At 37.3% G+C, this 18,558-nt stretch overlaps 1 protein-coding gene across 9 annotated transcripts in view; it reads left to right on the top strand.

Annotated features, from left to right (window-relative positions):
• The window catches only part of LOC127634058 (disco-interacting protein 2 homolog C-like), a 150,132-nt gene that overhangs the window by 96,133 nt on the left and 35,441 nt on the right, over positions 1 to 18,558 (top strand). For all 9 annotated transcript variants that reach the window (XM_052113466.1, XM_052113465.1, XM_052113462.1 and 6 more), the window contains 11 exons: positions 3,513 to 3,647; positions 7,952 to 8,071; positions 8,514 to 8,711; positions 10,628 to 10,719; positions 11,522 to 11,632; positions 12,759 to 12,882; positions 14,603 to 14,712; positions 16,195 to 16,297; positions 16,408 to 16,472; positions 16,568 to 16,661; positions 17,892 to 18,011. In XM_052113466.1, coding sequence (XP_051969426.1) covers positions 3,513 to 3,647; positions 7,952 to 8,071; positions 8,514 to 8,711; positions 10,628 to 10,719; positions 11,522 to 11,632; positions 12,759 to 12,882; positions 14,603 to 14,712; positions 16,195 to 16,297; positions 16,408 to 16,472; positions 16,568 to 16,661; positions 17,892 to 18,011 — 1,272 coding nt within the window. The remainder of the gene's footprint in view (positions 1 to 3,512; positions 3,648 to 7,951; positions 8,072 to 8,513; positions 8,712 to 10,627; positions 10,720 to 11,521; positions 11,633 to 12,758; positions 12,883 to 14,602; positions 14,713 to 16,194; positions 16,298 to 16,407; positions 16,473 to 16,567; positions 16,662 to 17,891; positions 18,012 to 18,558) is intronic.

Here is an 18,558-nt window from a genome sequence, read left to right as displayed (position 1 = left end):
AACATGAACCCGACCCGTACATAAATTCTGTAATAAGGTATGTTCTTGTCATCGGAGCAATTCAAGTTTTATTTACCACATTGATGTTTTACGAATATGAGGCAGTAGGGGGTCAGTCAAAGCTCCAGCTGTAGAGGCAACACGCCTCCTCAAACTAACGAAAGCAGGCAGCACAGCCTGCTAAAGCTGAAAGGATCACAACAGAATTCAGGGATCAAAGGGGATAATTTTTCAAAGTTTCAAACTTTGTTTAACTTTACACAGTATCCTAAAAACACAGCGCTTATGAATAGAGATGCTGAGATGCAACACATCCAAAGTGAGATTCTCCAAAATTTCTGTCTGACGCATGAGTACATAAATCAACAATTAAAAATAGCAGAGAGGGAATTAGGCCAATAATGGGGTTATGTTCACTGAAATGGAAATAAAACAAACAATATTTGGACTTTTAAAGATACTTTCTGTATTGTCTAAATGCTGTATTTGTCAGCTGCCTCAACATTTGTAAATGGTGTAATGTATTAGAATTATTTGCATTTTAATATGGATTTTATTTTATTATATTTATAATTATTTCAATTTAAATGATTTACACTTTAAAAATCTTTATTTTTGGGCCTTTCTCAGTAAATATTGATTTGCGATTAATTCGCTTATTTAATCGCCGCATCATGGAATTAATTTTAATAAAAAAATAATAAAATAGCGATTTACAGCCCTACCCAAACTGCATCTTAATACCAGATGACATGGGGGCCAGTGAGGCAGGAGACAAGGCATTGAGACAAGGAGGTAGAAGACAAGGCAGTGTTTATGGTGGGTGGAAGTCCAGCCAAGGGGGTTGTGCCCTCCCTTAGTCATGTCCTCATCACAATCCCCCTCTGTGCTTGGCACGATTTCTCTCAGACAGGAGGCATCCTCCCTCTCACACATAACATGACTAATGCTTCTCTTATATAGAGATATATATATATATATATATATATATATATATATATATATATATATATATATATATATATATATATTATCTATGTGAAATCAGTCAGACTCAAAATGACTCAACTCTCTGAATGATTTATGGTGAATTGCTGCTATAAATGAACTGTGTCTCTCTGCTATATGAAGTACTGCACAGAAATACACCACCTAGATTTGATATTAATTTATCATATCAGTCAGTAATGGACTCTGTCAGTGTTTTATTACATTGAAAACCACCTACATTGAACTAAGGCTAAGCAGCTGAATGCCTCTGACTCTGTTGTCCTTGATAATAGTGGACATTTCTATTAAGGCTGTTTTGGGTGTTTTATGGAGTAGGAGAAATAGAGCTGCCTCATTGGCATTCTCCCCTTTCTCCGGGTTGAAAATGACACACAGGCAGTTATTTCTCTCCGACCGGCTTGCTTGGAGCACAGAGTGTAATGGAAGGAAATTTGTGACAGTTTATGAGCTTTTAGAGAAAGACTCATCCCCTGGCATCTGCCATTTGCAACAATATTGAAAAAATAGAGTGGGGTCCTCAAGTCTGAGTCCTCTTGTGAAAATGCTTCTATTTTGTATTTTTCAGATTTTAACAGTCATTACAAATTGTATAATCAGCCTAAACATTTTTAGTGAAATGTTGAATCCAATAATTCAGTGTTGTAGTTGAGACATGCTCATCCGAGTCCAAGTCCAGTCCGAGACAAGAGTAGGTTGAGTTGGAGTCAAGACCGAGACCAGAAGAGGGTAGAGTATGAGTCAAGACCAAGACCGGAGAAAGCCAAGTCTGAGACGAGACTGAGACCAGTAGAGGCAAGACAAGTCTAAGACAAGAGTTTTTTTATGAATGCGTTAAATAGTTTATAGAACTATAGGTGCATATATCAAATAAACCAAATTTCTTATTTTAACGTTTAACATTTCAGCTTTACAAAATAGAATATAACTGTACAATAACTAAAATGGGCCTAAAAACCAAACAGTAATGTTTTAAATATGACAATGTTTATGCAGAAAGTGATGTAAACATTTACATTCAATTTGTTACCAATTTCCTCAACTGTACTACTATATTTCATTAATTGTAATTCAGGTAATCATTTCTTCTTACTTTTACCTGCAAGGTTTCATTTCGGCGTATGCACAGAAAACTGTTTTATTTTTTTTTCCTGAATCCATTCAGTTCTGATGGCATTGAGTATTTAAACATTTTCTACAGTTTGTGAGGCATTCATATAATGAATGGATAAATAATTTCTAAAAGACTAGAGGACATTCAGACCAATGCAGTGCAACAAACTCAGATAGCACATGTACGTCTCCGAGATGTCTGTTTTAGATCTTTTCATCTGGAAAGCATCTAACATCTGCTAAACATCTTAAACAGATCAGATTTACAATCATTCTAAATCATAAACGTCTCATTTGCGGAATGTCTTATTGACACCCGATACATACTTCTTGACATACATCTTATAGATGTATTGCAGATGAGCAAACAAACAGCAAACAGTTGAAAAGAAAAAAGAAAAAAAATTGCTCCTGCATGAGTTAAAAAAACTAAGCGATATGTAATTCAACAGTCAAAGACATACTTTTAACATGTTTACATAGAAAAGAAACTGAAAAACAGCATGGGTGGATGCAACAATGCGTTTGGTGTGAACAGCCCCTTATTAATGAGACACAACACCAATGGAAGTTTCTCAGTTACCTCTCAAAAAAGCAGTCTTTTGTTGACTAGGTAAATATCCACTTTATCCAACAAATGAATCAGACTAAATAGCCAGTCGATTCAGACCTTTTTTCTAACCCGGTGGCCAATTTGCTAAAAAGAACCGACTCAGTAGAATGATTTATTTTTAAACTGAGCATCACTAGTTCAATGTTGGCCAATGTTGACTTGTATTTACCTAATGCTAGACAGCATGAGCTTCATAGGGATATCATAAAGGTAATATGTGGCTGCCAAGGGCAACGAATGTGAAAGAGACATTTCAGGACCGACGTTAATGCAGGCCAAGCTGAGGAGAATGAGAGAGGCCACAGACAGCTGAGAATTTATGATTGGAGAGGGAGGAGAAACAGCGAGAGAGAAGCCCAGCGGACTCACAGACTGGAAGTAAAAGGAACTGTAATTAAGGAGAGGATGAAAAAGCTCCTCTGTGTCTTTGCATTTCGTCCATCTCTCTGAGTCATGTGCATGTTTTCCACAAAATCACTTCCTGTCTGTCTCCTCTCGCCTTTTTCTGTTTTAAATTGTAGACGATGTGCCAAGTGTGTCAGGGCTCTTTGTCAAAGCCAGGTAGGGCTGAAATCCCAACCACAAAATCCAGCTTAAGCTTCTAGCTGTGTTTTGGAAAATGGTAGCTGGTTTATAGCGGGTCCAAATTGGTCATTAGCTTGTCCAAGCTAATTTTAGCTATTTATCTTGGACCAACAATAAACCAGCTACCTTGTTCCAGAAGGGATGAACCTCCTCTTATCCTGTGTTTTGCTCCTCCTCGTCTTCCCAAACCCAGAGAATCATTCGGCCCCTCCAGACGTCACCACCTACACCTCTGAACATTCTGCTCAGGTGGAGAGGCCACAGGTGTCCACCGTGCCCAGAACCACACCCAAATATGGCAACGCCGAACTCATGGAGACTGGAGATGGTAAGGACACAGAACAATGTGTTGTTGTTTCAAAAACATCCCCTGAAGTTAGATAAGGCATGTCCAAACGAATCCGTTTAAGTTTGAAAACTCTGTTTGCAGTTTCCTTATGTCATTGTTTTTCAAAGTATGCGGTAATGGAAAGCTTTTTTGAAACACACAGTTTTCTGAGTTTTTTTGGAGGAAAACTTTGCTCTAGTGTGGATGAGAGGCATAAACGTAGGGAAATTAATGTGTTTTCAAATGAATGTGGACGTGGCCTAAATCTGACAAAACTTCCCTTTTGGGATGTCCTCAAATGTTAGAGTCATAAATAGTAATGTGAATTGTTTATTTTTTTTTATAATTGTTTTGATAAAAATGCAATTTTTAAGGTTGGGGATAGTGTATAATAATTCCACTTAGCTCTAAATAAAACAATAGAAGTATACAGTATGTTAATGTGACCCCAAAAAGTATTTGATCACTTAACCTCCTGAGACCTCCGCTCTGTTTTCTGTAAAGCTGAATTAACAATTCTTATTCAAAATCATGTCCAGCATCATCCAATCACTGCCAACCATGTTAAAATAAAATGTGGCATTGTACAAGTCTAAATCTATGTACTGATTATCAGCGTCTCATGTCTGTCAAACATGTTGAGTGGTCCAAACATCATCTGCAGCCTGAAACTGAACTTTTGGTCAGATTTTAGGATTGAATGCACTTCGCTGCATAGAAAGCTATAGGATGCTTTCTTGCTCCCTCTTTAGTGAATGACTTAACCTCCAGTGTGCTGTCTGTTTTCACTGGTCTCAGAACAGTTAGAAATGTAACTTATTTTGATGCTAACTCCATATAAAGCATCTGAAAGCAAGATTTTTCAGCTTTTAGATGAATACATTTATTCTCAATGTGAAAATGCAGAGCAAATACACTCACCTAAAGGATTATTAGGAACACCTGTTCAATTTCTCATTAATGCAATTATCTAATCAACCAATCACATGGCAGTTGCTTCAATGCATTTAGGGGTGTGGGCCTGGTCAAGACAATCTCCTGAACTCCAAACTGAATGTCAGAATGGGAAAGAAAGGTGATTTAAGCAATTTTGAGCGTGGCATGGTTGTTGGTGCCAGACGGGCCGGTCTGAGTATTTCACAATCTGCTCAGTTACTGGGATTTTCACGCACAACCATTTCTAGGGTTTACAAAGAATGGTGCGAAAAGGGAAAAACATCCAGTATGCGGCAGTCCTGTGGGCGAAAATGCTTTGTTGATGCTAGAGGTCAGAGGAGAATGGGCCGACTGATTTAAGCTGATAGAAGAGCAACTTTGCCTGAAATAACCACTCATTACAACCGTGGTATGCAGCAAAGCATTTGTGAAGCCACATCACGCACAACCTTGAGGCGGATGGGCTACAACAGCAGAAGACCCCACCGGGTACCACTCATCTCCACTACAAATAGGAAAAAGAGGCTACAATTTGCAAGAGCTCACCAAAATTGGACAGTTGAAGACTGGAAAAATGTTGCCTGGTCTGATGAGTCTCGATTTCTGTTGAGACATTCAGATGGTAGAGTCAGAATTTGGCGTAAACAGAATGAGAACATGGATCCATCATACCTTGTTACCACTGTGCAGGCTGGTGGTGGTGGTGTAATGGTGTGGGGGATGTTTTCTTGGCACACTTTAGGCCCCTTAGTGCCAATTGGGCATCGTTTAAATGCCACGGCCTACCTGAGCATTGTTTCTGACCATGTCCATCCCTTTATGGCCACCATGTACCCATTCTCTGATGGCTACTTCCAGCAGGATAATGCACCATGTCACAAAGCTCGAATCATTTCAAATTGGTTTCTTGAACATGCCAATGAGTTCACTGTACTAAAATGGCCCCCCACAGTCACCAGATCTCAACCCAATAGAGCATCTTTGGGATGTGGTGGAACGGGAGCTTCGTGCCCTGGATGTGCATCCCACAAATCTCCCATCAACTGCAAGATGCTATCCTATCAATATGGGCCAACATTTCTAAAGAATGCTTTCAGCACCTTGTTGAATCAATGCCACGTAGAATTAAGGCAGTTCTGAAGGCGAAAGGGGGTCAAACACAGTATTAGTATGGTGTTCCTAATAATCATTTAGGTGAGTGTATATAAGAATGCATTAACTAATGTTAATGAATAGAATCGTATTAAACATAAAATGTATAATACAATGTAGATAAATGACCCACAGATGTGTTAGAGTTGATGTCACATGACACAATATGCTGTTGTGTCATGTGACTCGGTGCAGCAGAAGTTAGTCCTTTAAGTGACATTCTAGAGTCTTGTGAACAGTATTCAGTCGGTTTTTAATCATTAAGTTATGTGTTGCATTTAGCAAAGCCAAAATACAATGTCCATGCATGTGAACGCAGGGCCGCTCTAAATAAATCTTTGAATGTCATTGCATTAGATAACAAATATCACAGCAAGTGGCATGTGCAAACAAAATATGGCTTTTTCTCAGAATGAATTACTTTGAGCAATTTCTTTCAGTTACTTTTTAAAATAAAATCAAGGTTATTTTTAGTGGATGTATGAAATCACTGAATTTATGAAGCCACTTTATTTGATGTTTTAAATAATGTGTAGATATAGCAATTTGTGGTTAATCACTTTAATAATGTGATTAAATAAGGTCCTAATAAAGTGCCCAGTGTGGTCTTCTACTGTTGTAGCCCATCTACCTAAAGATTTGACATGTTGTGCATTCTGAGATGCTATTCTGCTCCCTACAATTGTACAGTGTGGTTATCAGAGTTACTGTAGCCTTTTTGTCAGCTCGAACCAGTCTGGCCAGTCTTCGTTGACCTCTCTCATCAACAAGGCATTTCTGTTTGAAGAACTGCAGCTCACTGGATGTTTTTTGTTGTTGGCACCATTCTGAATAAACTCAAGAGACTGTTATGTGTGAAAATCCCAGGAGATCAGCAGTTACAAAAATACTCAAACCTGCCCGTCTGGCACCAACAATCACTGAGATCACATTTTACCCCATTCTGATGGTTGATGTGAACATTAACTGAAGCTCCTGACCTGTATCTGCTTGATGTTATGCATTGGATTACTGTCACAGGATTTACTGATTAGATAATTGCATGAATAAGTAGATGTACAGGTGTTCCTAATAAATTGCTCAGTAAGTGTATGTGTATTATCAAGATTTTGACAAATGTAATGTGTCCAGTGCATGTTTATGACTAAGTTGTATATTGTACAATGTATAACAGCAGAAGCTCTGCTAGCGATAGACAGCTCAATCCACAAGATATCAGTGCTGTCAGATCCTCTGTGATGAAGCTGTGTTTGAAGGCATTGATCCCACTCTTTTATATTATTAGGCTTTAATTTGATCTCCAGGGGGATGCCCCTGATGGCCGCATTTGACTGCATCTGTCAGAGGCATTAATCAATAATGTTTGTAAAATTGATTTGTTAGGGGTAAGATGAAAATTGAGAGTTTGGAAAAGGATGTAAACACAACAGCTGGGAGAAGAAACATCTTCATTGTGCACATTCATCTAGCCAAATAATCTGTTTATGGACAGTTCTTTGAACCCAGGAGTTTTTCAGTTTTAGTGAAATTTTATGATGTCCTCATTTGAAAAAACAATCCATAAATGTTTTCTTCATAAATTATTAAAATGCAAAATGTTTTCTTTTAGTGTTAGGATATGGGTTGGGTTAGTCTATAGTAATTATAATAAGCTTTATATAAAAATAATAGAAGTCTTTGGTATGTCCCTGTGCGTGCGTGCGTGCGTGTGCAGGTTTGGGTGGTTTACGAGGACATTTTTTTAGGTTACAAACTGGTAATTACAAGGGTATTATGCTATAAATGTCGATTATGAGGACATTTCTAGTGTCCCCATAATTCCAATCGCTTAAACATACTAAAAGATGTTTTTTTTTAAATATACAAATGCAAAACGTTTTTTGTGAGGGTTAGGTTTGGGGTTAGGGGATAAAATCTATAGTTCGTACAGTATAAAATGATTATGTCTATGGAGAGTCCTCATAAAGATAGCCACGCCAACGTGTGTGTGTGTGTATGTGTGTGGGGCTTTTGGGTGGTTTACAAGGACATTTTTTTAAGGTTACAATCTGGTAATTAAAACCTGGTGTGTGTGTGTAAAAAAATATTTGTTATCTCATTCAGGTAGATGGGTACCTTGGTCCTTGTAAAAAGAGCTCATGTATGAAAAATATAATTTGTTTTTAGAGGTATGCATGTGTTGTTGTACATTAGTATGTGATATATGTTCTCCTCAGGAGTTCCCGTTAGCAGTCGTGTTTCAGCTAAAATCCAGCAACTTGTGAACACACTAAAACAGCCCAGACGACCTCCACTCAGAGAGTTCTTTGTGGATGATTTTGAGGAGCTCCTAGAGGGTAAGTTTTTAACTCTTTATTAAAATAATACAATTTCACTTTGATGCATTTGAGCTTGTCTTATAATGTATAAAAAAAGGAATGATGTCCGATTTCACAAACAAATCATTTTATGAATTACTTTGTGAATTGCTCAACAAGGAAGAGCCTTTTTTTGGAAGTAAAGCTGAGGTGGGTGACTTGTAAGTACCATAAATATAAAAAAACATTTGACACAATCCAATACATTGGATTAATCAGCTCCTATTAACCCCTGGGAACACTTTTCAGTGATGATGCATATGAACCGGTGGAAAAAAGTTAATTTAGATGAACCATCCGAATCAATCGATTCACTAAAATGAATCAAACTTTATAACACTTACACAAACAGCCCTAGGCATAGTTTCTTTGACTCTGTAATAACGGTAATGTTTTATCTCTTTCATCTTTGACTGTTCAGTCCAGCAGCCTGACCCCAACCAGCCACGGCCGGAGGGGGCACAGATGGTCACCATTCGAGGGGATCCGCTAGGGGTGGTCACCAACTGGCCGCCATCATTGGAAGCTGCACTGCAGCGTTGGGGCACTATTTCGCCCAAAGCACCCTGCCTGACCACCATGGACACCAACGGCAAACCTCTCTACATCCTTACCTACGGTAATACAACCATACATACCTACAGAAATTTGTATAATACTCCTTCATACACATACTGTAAGAGAATAATACACATTATCTTATCTTAAAATTTGTTTCAGCCAACGATCACCTTAAGGAAAACTAAATAATGTCTTCATGAATATATAAAAATGCTAAAAGATTTCCGTGAGGGTTCAGTTTAGGGGTAAGGGATAGAAAATATCATTAGCCAAGTATAAAAACAGTAGAAGTCCACAGAAACTCCTCACCATATTAGAATAAAATTATGTGTGTGTGGATGTGTATAAGTGAGATGTCCCAGTCGCTCTCAGCTGATTTCTCTCAATGAGGAACCTTTCTGCTGAACATCACGGGTGAGAGTGTGAAGAAGGATTTGCAGTGCGTGTGTGTGTGTGCCTCTGCTGTAGTGGTTGGTATTTTCCTTCTTTCTTTTTCTAGAGAGTGAAGTGATCATCAAGCCAATGATGTCTCCTCAGTGCCATTATTTTTTCCCCTACACACAGTTGACGCATCAGGACAGCAAAAGCCCTGATCAATACCTCTACTGGCCTCCAGAACAGCATGTGAAAGTAAATGTTTGCGTGACCGAAAACCCACAGGGGAATATCAAGCTCCTTCTAAGCTCGTTAAAAACCTTACCCAAATCAAAAGAGTAATTAACTTCACACTGAACGGTGGCATGCAGCGAGATTGATATTTCATGCACACCGTTTTTCTCTCAGTGGGGTTTAATATCCGTAAGTTAAATCCTGATAACGGCAGGTCAAAAATTCAGCAAGACACAGTAGATAAACTCAGTGAAGCGTGTTCCATGTGTGACTCATCCAGATGCTTAAAGGGGTCAATAAAAAAGACATTTTGGTCATTTGGTCTTAATCCAGTTTTCTCTTTGCTTGTCCTTCGATGTGTGGAATCTGTTCAATTTTCTCCTTTGTTTAGCCTCCTGGAGTGTTCTTGTGCTGTTTGGTTTTACTTTTCTGACTTAAGTGAATACATAAGCACTTTGTTAAAATAATAGCTCACCCAAAAATGCAAACATTCTGTTATTATTTACTTACCCTCATGTGGTTCCAAACCCATATGGCTTTCTTTCTTCCGATGATTACAAAAGAGGGCAGTTTCAAAAATAACAAAAATGCACTTTGTGCCAAGCATTTTATCCAAAGTCTTCTGAGGGCATATGACAGATTTGTGTGGGCAACAGAATGAGATGTAACTTATTCATCAGTGTTGGGTGTAATCCAATGACAAAGTAATTAGTTACTGTAATCTAATTACCTGCTAATCAAAAAAGTTGTGCATTACATTTTAAATACTTTTAATCAGATTACAGTTGCTTGCTTTCAATTAATTAAATTATTTTAAGTACATTGTAGGGTTATGCTAATTTAAAATATATTATTTATGTAGAATACATGAATTATGTCCTGAAGAAGAAATGTGAGGTGCTGAGTTTTGTATGAACAAGAAAGAAATTTGAAATTTGTAATTATTTTGAATTCGTTGAGCGAAAAGTATTTTAGAAAGTAACTTAAAAGCAGAGTAATTAGTAATGTGATTACTTTTCAATGTAGTAATCAGTAAAGCAATCTGATAAAAAAAAATTAAGAAATAATTATTTATTTGTAGTTGATTACTATTTTTAAGTAACACAACACTGCTTATTTACCTCCGCCACACCTCTCAAATTTCACTTATACTTTTGCATAATATTCCGTGAACAGTTATATGATATATCACATATTCTGCAATTGATTATTAGAAATGTGACAACCAGTGGCATTTGGCTGTCTTCACATTATGCCGTATTTAAAGATGCACACATTCATATGAGATTTGACAGCTGTGACTCGTTTTTGGGTGAACTAGCTCATTAAAGGAGAGTTATTTAGTATATACTTTATTCTACACAGGGAAACTTTGGTCTCGGAGCATCAAAGTAGCCTACAATATCCTCCACAAATTGGGCACCAAACAGGAACCCATGCTCCGACCAGGAGATCGGGTGAGTTTGACAACCTTCAGCCAACAAAATCGACCTATAGTACATGTACATGTACAGCTCTCTCTGTAACGAAATGGAAGTCTAAGGGCCAAAGCATTGCCAAAATTAGTAACAAAATGTTTATAAAATTAGTAAATTAAATGGTAAATAATTCGTTAAAATAAGAGTAAATAAAATACTTACTTGCCATTTTGACTGTAACTTTATTAGGAACTGGGGTACAATGCAAGGATTACATATCTATAGTTTGAACGACAACATTATATGCATTAACATTAACATAGAGTGATCACTTTCTAACCTTTTGCATTATATGCCCAAGGATACCGGAAAGGGACAGTTTACATAGAGGTAAATCCACCTATAATAATTTATGTTAGTAATGCATAATCAGAAGTTCATCCCAGCACTAAAATTATTATTTATACATCTCAAACAACATATTTGTGTATAGAATGATTAACAAAAGTGCTTTAACAAAAATACAAGCTGCAAAATCAGATTTTAAGCCCTCTAGAATGCTTGCACTATAGACTTCCATTGTAAGTACTTAACTGTAAACCCAATTTTCATTTGTCTCTACAAACTGAAGTACAAGACAAAATAATTTTTTGTAGTAATTAACAGAATGTGACAGATGCTGTCCATAGAGCTTAACTTGTTTTGATCCCGGAACATTCCTTTAATGACAAGAATGTTGTTTCCTGTCACATGCTTTGGTTTAAAAGTGTGTTCCTGTCAGATTAGCATAAATTCTTGTCTGAAGTCTGACACCTTTCCTCTCTTATCACTCCACGAGCAGGTGGCTCTTGTGTTTCCCAACAACGACCCCGCTGCCTTTATGGTTGCCTTTTATGGCTGCCTGCTGGCAGAGGTGGTGCCCGTACCCATCGAAGTGCCACTTACCAGAAAGGTGAGAATCAAAATATAGCATGACGATATGACAGATACTGTAGATGGCCGTCTTTGCTGTACAGTACTGCATGATTGATTCTTGCTTTAGGTGAATCACAAATGTGCGTTTCATAAGCAGAAGGCATATTTAAAGAACTAGTTCACCCCCAAAAAAATGACAATTCATGACAAAATGAAATCATTGTCATCGCTTTCTTTCTGCTGTGGATGGTACACAAAAGGGGATTTTTGAAGAATGTCATTGGCTGCTCTTTTCCATATAATGAAAGTACATCAGAACTGGGGCAGTGAAGCTCTGAAACTACAAAAAGTTCCTTAAAGTATCATACAAGTAGTCCATACACTGGCATAATTTGACAAAATATGTATTTTTGGCCGATCTAGTTCTTGAATTTTGTCTTTATTTTTGACATCGTAACAAGCTATAGTGCCTACCCACAATCCTCCGCTACAGATCTCTTCTCTCAGCTTGAGCTCACAGCATTGAGTGCCAACATGTCAGTCTTTATAGCACAAAATATTAATATTTATTTATTATTCATGTTTAATAGTAATGTGTTACAAAGGCTGGAAACTTCAATGGGGCGCCATGTAAATATTGCAGTTGCAATCTCCGGTCCGTTGTCTATTTTTGAGATTATCTCTTCAGAATGTCAAGCCAAACATATCACTGCACACCCCTCATGGCAAAGGCATTGCAAAGATATGTATGTTGAATTTTAGTGGTAGAAGGATTGGAGGAGGAGATCAGCTTTGGCAAGGATCAGCTTGATTCCTCTTCAGGGCCAAAAATTCCAGGAAAAGACATGGAAACTGGCAGAACTTTCTCTGGCTGCCTCTGCATGCAGTGCACTTTGGAAACCAAAAAACTGCTGTCCAGTCCTAAAAGCAGCTCTGTGCTTTTGCTATTTACCATAGTAAATGTCCAGAAAACATGGTAATAACATGGTACTTTTTGTTAGTAAAGGCAGGCAATTTTAGAATTTTACAAACTAAAAAAGTTAAATTTGGGTCTGTAAAAAAGTGGGCCGACACCACCCCTACAGTGTATTTTACCTCTGTAGTGATGATGGATGTTAGCTGGTCTTAGCCTCTTTCTGTCTGTGTGTATGTATGTGTATTAGGATGCAGGAAGTCAGCAGATTGGCTTTCTCCTGGGGAGTTGTGGCGTTACTGTGGCTTTGACCAGTGATGCATGTCACAAAGGCCTTCCGAAAGGACCCACTGGGGAAATACCACAGTTCAAAGGTCAGTTTGTCAATGCACAAGTAATACAATTTCTTTATAAGTTAAGCATGTCTTGCATAGTCCGACGTTTGAAAATCGGTACTTTGCAGCTTAAACAACTGCCTACTTAGACAGAGAAAGGGCCCTATTTTAAAAACGCTAAGCGCAGCGCTATGCCAAAAGTCATACATGCTAAGTCAAGGCCATTAAGTTTTAGTATTTTCGTGCAAGCATACGCACAATCTAGGCGCAAATGGGTTTGGCAAAAGTTTGCGGGCGAAGTACTAATGGGCTAGGTCAAGTGCAATTTTATTCTAAGGTTCTTCTCCAGCACCGTCTGCCAATGCCAGGTATATTTCTATGACAATGACACGCTTATTTTATATGCATGGAAAATGTGGTTCTCGTCAGGATTTGGATTTACGGTCAGTTAAATTGTAGAGAGTGAAATTAATAATTTTTAATCTACTGACACACAAATCATGGCTAGTATTAACTGTAATTGTATCTGATTGCACTTTACTTCTACCGGTCAGTTTTAATTTAGAAAAATTAAGTAATGAAATGAAATAATTAAACCAAAAATATTTGGTTGTCAAAAAATTATAACAAATCTAAACATTTTACTCTCTCCAACTTCCACTGGCCCCTTCTGCAGCGACTTAAAAATCCCACTACAACAACAGGTGGAGAAATACCAAAATAAATTAGAATAATAATTAAAAAATAAGCCATGACCTAAAGATAATTTAGCACAAATCTTATAAATATCTGTTTTCATAAAATGGCCACAACAATGATTGTCATGGACTTCATTTGATGTTCCTCTGTACTTTATTACCACCTGCTGGTAAATTCTCCAAACTGCAAATGCAAAAACTGAGTTTGGACTTTGTGCTAAGATAAGATGTGCTTTTGAAACGTCTTCGAACAATGACCAGGAAAACAGCAAATTGTGTTTTGCGCCACTTCATAAGCATATAATGCACCTAAAGATAGCGCAAACACTCCCACCCACGCCCATTTGCGCGTTGCGCTTAGAATTAGCGCTCTCACGAAAATTGGATAAGACTTGGCACACAGTCATAGCGCTGTGGTTGTGTACTCACAAAAATAGAGACCATACCTTCATGTAAAGAGACACATCATAGTTTGTTTTTGTGTTAACATGCCATTTGGAGTATCTTTCATGTTTTGATGCAACCAACCTGACAAAATTGGGCAAATACAGTGATTTGTTGTAGCAACCCGGTACTTTTTAAATGCAACTTTGTTTCCAGGTGGACTGATACAAACCTGTGCACTCTAACTGTTAGAAGTAGTCTAAAGCCAGCGAATCAGATTAGAGCTTGCCAAATTGAGAAAGTGCTAGTCATTTTTGTTAGTATGCATCAGATGTTCAGTAAATTGACTGTGTGCTCTGAGACTTGGGAGTGTGTAGATACTTTGAGCAGTGAGATAGTGTGTCTGTGTGTGTGTGTGTGTGTGTGTGTGTGTGTGGGAGTACGAGTGAAAAGAATGATGGGCTGTACTGTGCATGTGTGTGGTGTTATCAGATCCAGACTGCTAGCAGTAAGCATTTTTTGCCCTGTCTAGGCCGTGGTAAGACGAGAGAGGGATAAGTAGCAAATGCAGAGGTAATGAGTCGTAATGATTAAGAATTGCCGAGATAAAGTTCATTTAACAACTATAATAGACTCTATTCATGTTTTATCTCTGTTTGGTCCCACCCACCTATCAGGATGGCCGAAGCTGCTATGGTTCGTCACGGAATCCAAACACCTGTCCAAGCCGCCACGTGATTGGTTCCCTCACATCAAAGATGCAAATAATGACACAGCATACATAGAGGTGAGCATTTTTCTTAATTTTTTTTGGGGGGGTTCCCCTCCAGTGGCTTTTAGTTAATGTCTGTTAGCTTTGATGCCATCTAAATGCTAGTTTACCCCTAAAAGTTAACAAAAATGGACTTATATGCATTTAAAATGTAAAGTCTTTCTCTTCCGGGATAATAGACCAAAAATGGCTAATTTTGCTTTCAAACTTTTTCTCTGTTGAATATGAATGACCCTCCTGCTAAAGTAATAACTGTAACTGACTAGCAAGTAACAAATTAAGGCTATTATAAAAAAATAAAAAAAAGTGAGTCCTTCGAGCGGAAATACCTCAACACAGGACATTTTAAATGTAGGTATCCCATAAACTTAAGACCGTTATGGAAATATCCATTTATTCAAATCATTTTACCTGTATCCTTTAACATGTAAATCCTCTTCATTTTTCTAGAAGTGCAAATTATAAGCCTGGGATTCTTTTTCCATATGCTAACCCAACCCCCAACCTACCCCCCCCCCATCCACCCCCCCAAACAATTTAATTGTTTTATGATCTCTGGTTTGTAGATATTCTATGTCCTGGTACAGGCACAGAAATCAATATTTGCTATCAGCATGCAGGACACAGCAGCCTTCCATTAGAGATGTTGGATAATGGACGATAAATGATTCATGTTTGTTTAATTGTGAATCGGGACTCTTGAAGGAGATGCTGGTTGCTATTGAACCAGTTTTGTGAGAGCTGTCTTGATGTTTCTTACCAGATCCCAAAAATTTGAGAGCCCATGCAAAGTGCCTGGGTGTCAGATTTAGAGGGTATAGGGCAACATTTTCTTTCCATTGTACTGTATCCCTAATCAGTACAGTAGGATAGTGGGTTACAGTATGCTGAATATACAGATGAATCTCTGAGAGCAGTTAAGAACATGACAAGTGATATTTCACACAATCACTTTTTTTTTTTTTAAACTATTACTATTTTATGCATTGGGACATTATTTTAATGACAATAAAGGAAGCCCACACCATTTTCAATATCATAATGAAAAAATATAGTAATGCGGAAAAATAATGATATACCATTTACATTGTCATGTATTTAGACAGCTTGATTGTATTTATTGGACTGGCTTTAATTTATGCAGATTTTAAAACAAAACATTTTATTAAAAAAAAAATGTTTTACTAAAAATAAATTACTATATTACTGCAATTGTCATTGAGAATAATGGTCATTATAAAACAACTCAAAAGTAAAGCCTCTGGTTGTATTATGGTAATGAAAATGGGGTTTGTTGTGTTTAATTGTCATGAAAACCCTAATAACCCTAAAATAGGAGTTGCAATATGACGTGGAGATATTTTTGACAGATTTCACAAGATTAACCCTGTAAAGTAGATTGCAAACAGCCATGTAAAGGGATGTGATGTTCTGATACCTGTGTTAATGATTAATGTGTGTGAATGACATTGTTGTGTTTGTGTTAATGATTTACAGTATAAGACATGTAAAGATGGGAGTGTTCTGGGTGTGACGGTGACACGGATCGCTCTTCTAACACACTGTCAGGCCCTAACCCAGTCTTGTGGATACACAGAGGGTGGGTCCATGATACACACAGTATTATACCTCTATATCTGTCCTTTGCCCTGAAATCTCCTGTCTCGAATGATCATGTAGGAAAACTGTCTGTTGCTCTTTGTCTTTCAGCTGAAATCATAGTGAATGTATTGGATTTTAAAAAGGATGTGGGTTTGTGGCACGGCATCCTAACAGTAAGTCTCGCTTCTGAAAATATTGAATGTAAACACAAGATTACGCATTCCAGATGGAACCTGGTAATATGTCAGTCACTCCCTGTTTCCATTAGAGTGTCATGAATATGATGCATGTAATCAGCATACCGTACTCCTTGATGAAGGTCAATCCCCTGTCCTGGATCCAGAAAGTCTGTCAATACAAAGGTCTGTCAATCACTGATGAATCTGATGTCTGATACACCTAAACACTAAAGTATATCATATTCACAAACAATTTTCCACATCAAAACTATTAACAGAAAGTCTGATTGGACTAAATGACACAAAAATATATAATATTTGCAATCAATTTATCACAAAAAACAACTAAAAAAAACATTAATATTACAATTATTTTTCATGCTTATTACATGTTCAGCTCAATCGGCAGCATTTGTGGTATTATATTGATTGCCACAAACATTTATTTTGACTCATCTGCCCTTTTCTTTAAAAAAACCAAATATCTGGGTTCCATTGAGGCACTTACAATGGAAGTGAATGGTGCCAGTCCGTAAACATTAAAATACTCACTCTTTCAAAAGTATAGCCACAAGATATATGCGTAAAAGAAATATGGGTATTAACATGATTTTAGTGCGATAAAATCAGTTACTAAGCTTTACTGTGTAAAGTAATATCCAATTTTACAACTTCGTTGCCATGACAATGTAATTTCAACAAACCCTATAACCCTGAAACGACTGTAAAATTGTTTATTTAAACAATTTTATAGCTCAAATAATATGTGAGTTATAACAGAATAATTTATGTAAAGTGCTTTTATGAAATTATAATTTTCACATTTATGCCTTTTAAACCCTCCAAAAATTTGCCTCATTCACTTTCATTGTAAGTGCCTCACTAATCTTTTTTTAAAGAAAAGGAGGGATGAGTCAAAATCATTTTTTGTGGTAATCAACATAATGCCAGAAATGCTGTCGATTGAGCTTAACATGTGTTGAACCCAGAATATACCTTTAAGTTGACATAACGACACACATATAACAAGTATATAACAATTGTGAACAGCTTATTGCACTGACTGTAAAAGATTCACACCAAGTCCGACATAACTTATAACACAAAGGATATAATATAAACAAACAATTTTTCACACCAAAACTATTACGATTCTGATATGACTGAACAACATGACAGTAAACAATATTCACAAACAATGTATTTTTTTAATTATCAGCAGGTGATATTTCAGACTTGACGTGAAAGAGTTTGTAGAAATGTATTGTTTATTTTAAACCATTTTCCTTCTCAAAATGTGGACTTGAATAGGCCTTAATGAGAAAATGCTCTTTGATATAGTGTTGTATGTTCACAAAATGGCAAATTCTGTGATATATACTGTGTAGTCATTGTGTGTGCATCTGTGTTTAGCTAAAGTAGCCTGTGTCAAGTCCAGAGATATGCACTGGGCTCTTGTCGCTCACCGAGATCAGAGAGACATCAACCTAGGCTCCCTGCGCATGTTGGTGGTCGCTGACGGATCCAACCCATGTAAGCTTGGCTTCCATTCCTATCTCTCGCCTTCCTCTTGTTTACTCTTCCATTCCCTTCCTCCTTTTTCTCCCACCTGTTTGTCTCTTGAAATACTCTGCTGACAGGAAACAAGTGGAGGTTTAAACAGCTGTTTCCTTGCCAAGCAACCTGAAAAATAATATCTCTAAATGCATTATTCACAAGCGTGTAATAGCATTTCACAGCTCACTCTCCAGTCCGCCAAAGACCATTTATTGGACTATAATGGTCTTAAACATAAGCTTCTTTTTCTTCATGAATTTTCATTTTCGGATGAAGTATGAGCCAGAGTGAGATTGTCCCATGACCGTCCATATCAAACAGCCAGTTATTTACATTATAGAAGCATTAATGTTACAGCAGCATAATATTTTTGTGCAAGACACCTTGAATGACATTATAAGGGAATTTCATAGTAAAAAAAAGTAGTGTAGAATATGGCCCTTTAATTTCACATGTTCTTTAGTGAACTGCCCTTTAAAAGCCTGTTTTCCCTTTGTACCCTACTGAGAACACTTTAAATGGT

The sequence above is a fragment of the Xyrauchen texanus genome, chromosome 41, assembly GCF_025860055.1.
Source record: "Xyrauchen texanus isolate HMW12.3.18 chromosome 41, RBS_HiC_50CHRs, whole genome shotgun sequence".
Taxonomy (NCBI): Eukaryota; Metazoa; Chordata; class Actinopteri; order Cypriniformes; family Catostomidae; genus Xyrauchen; species Xyrauchen texanus.
The sequence above is the reverse complement of the archived record's forward strand: the minus strand, read 5'-3'. Positions and strand labels throughout refer to the sequence as shown.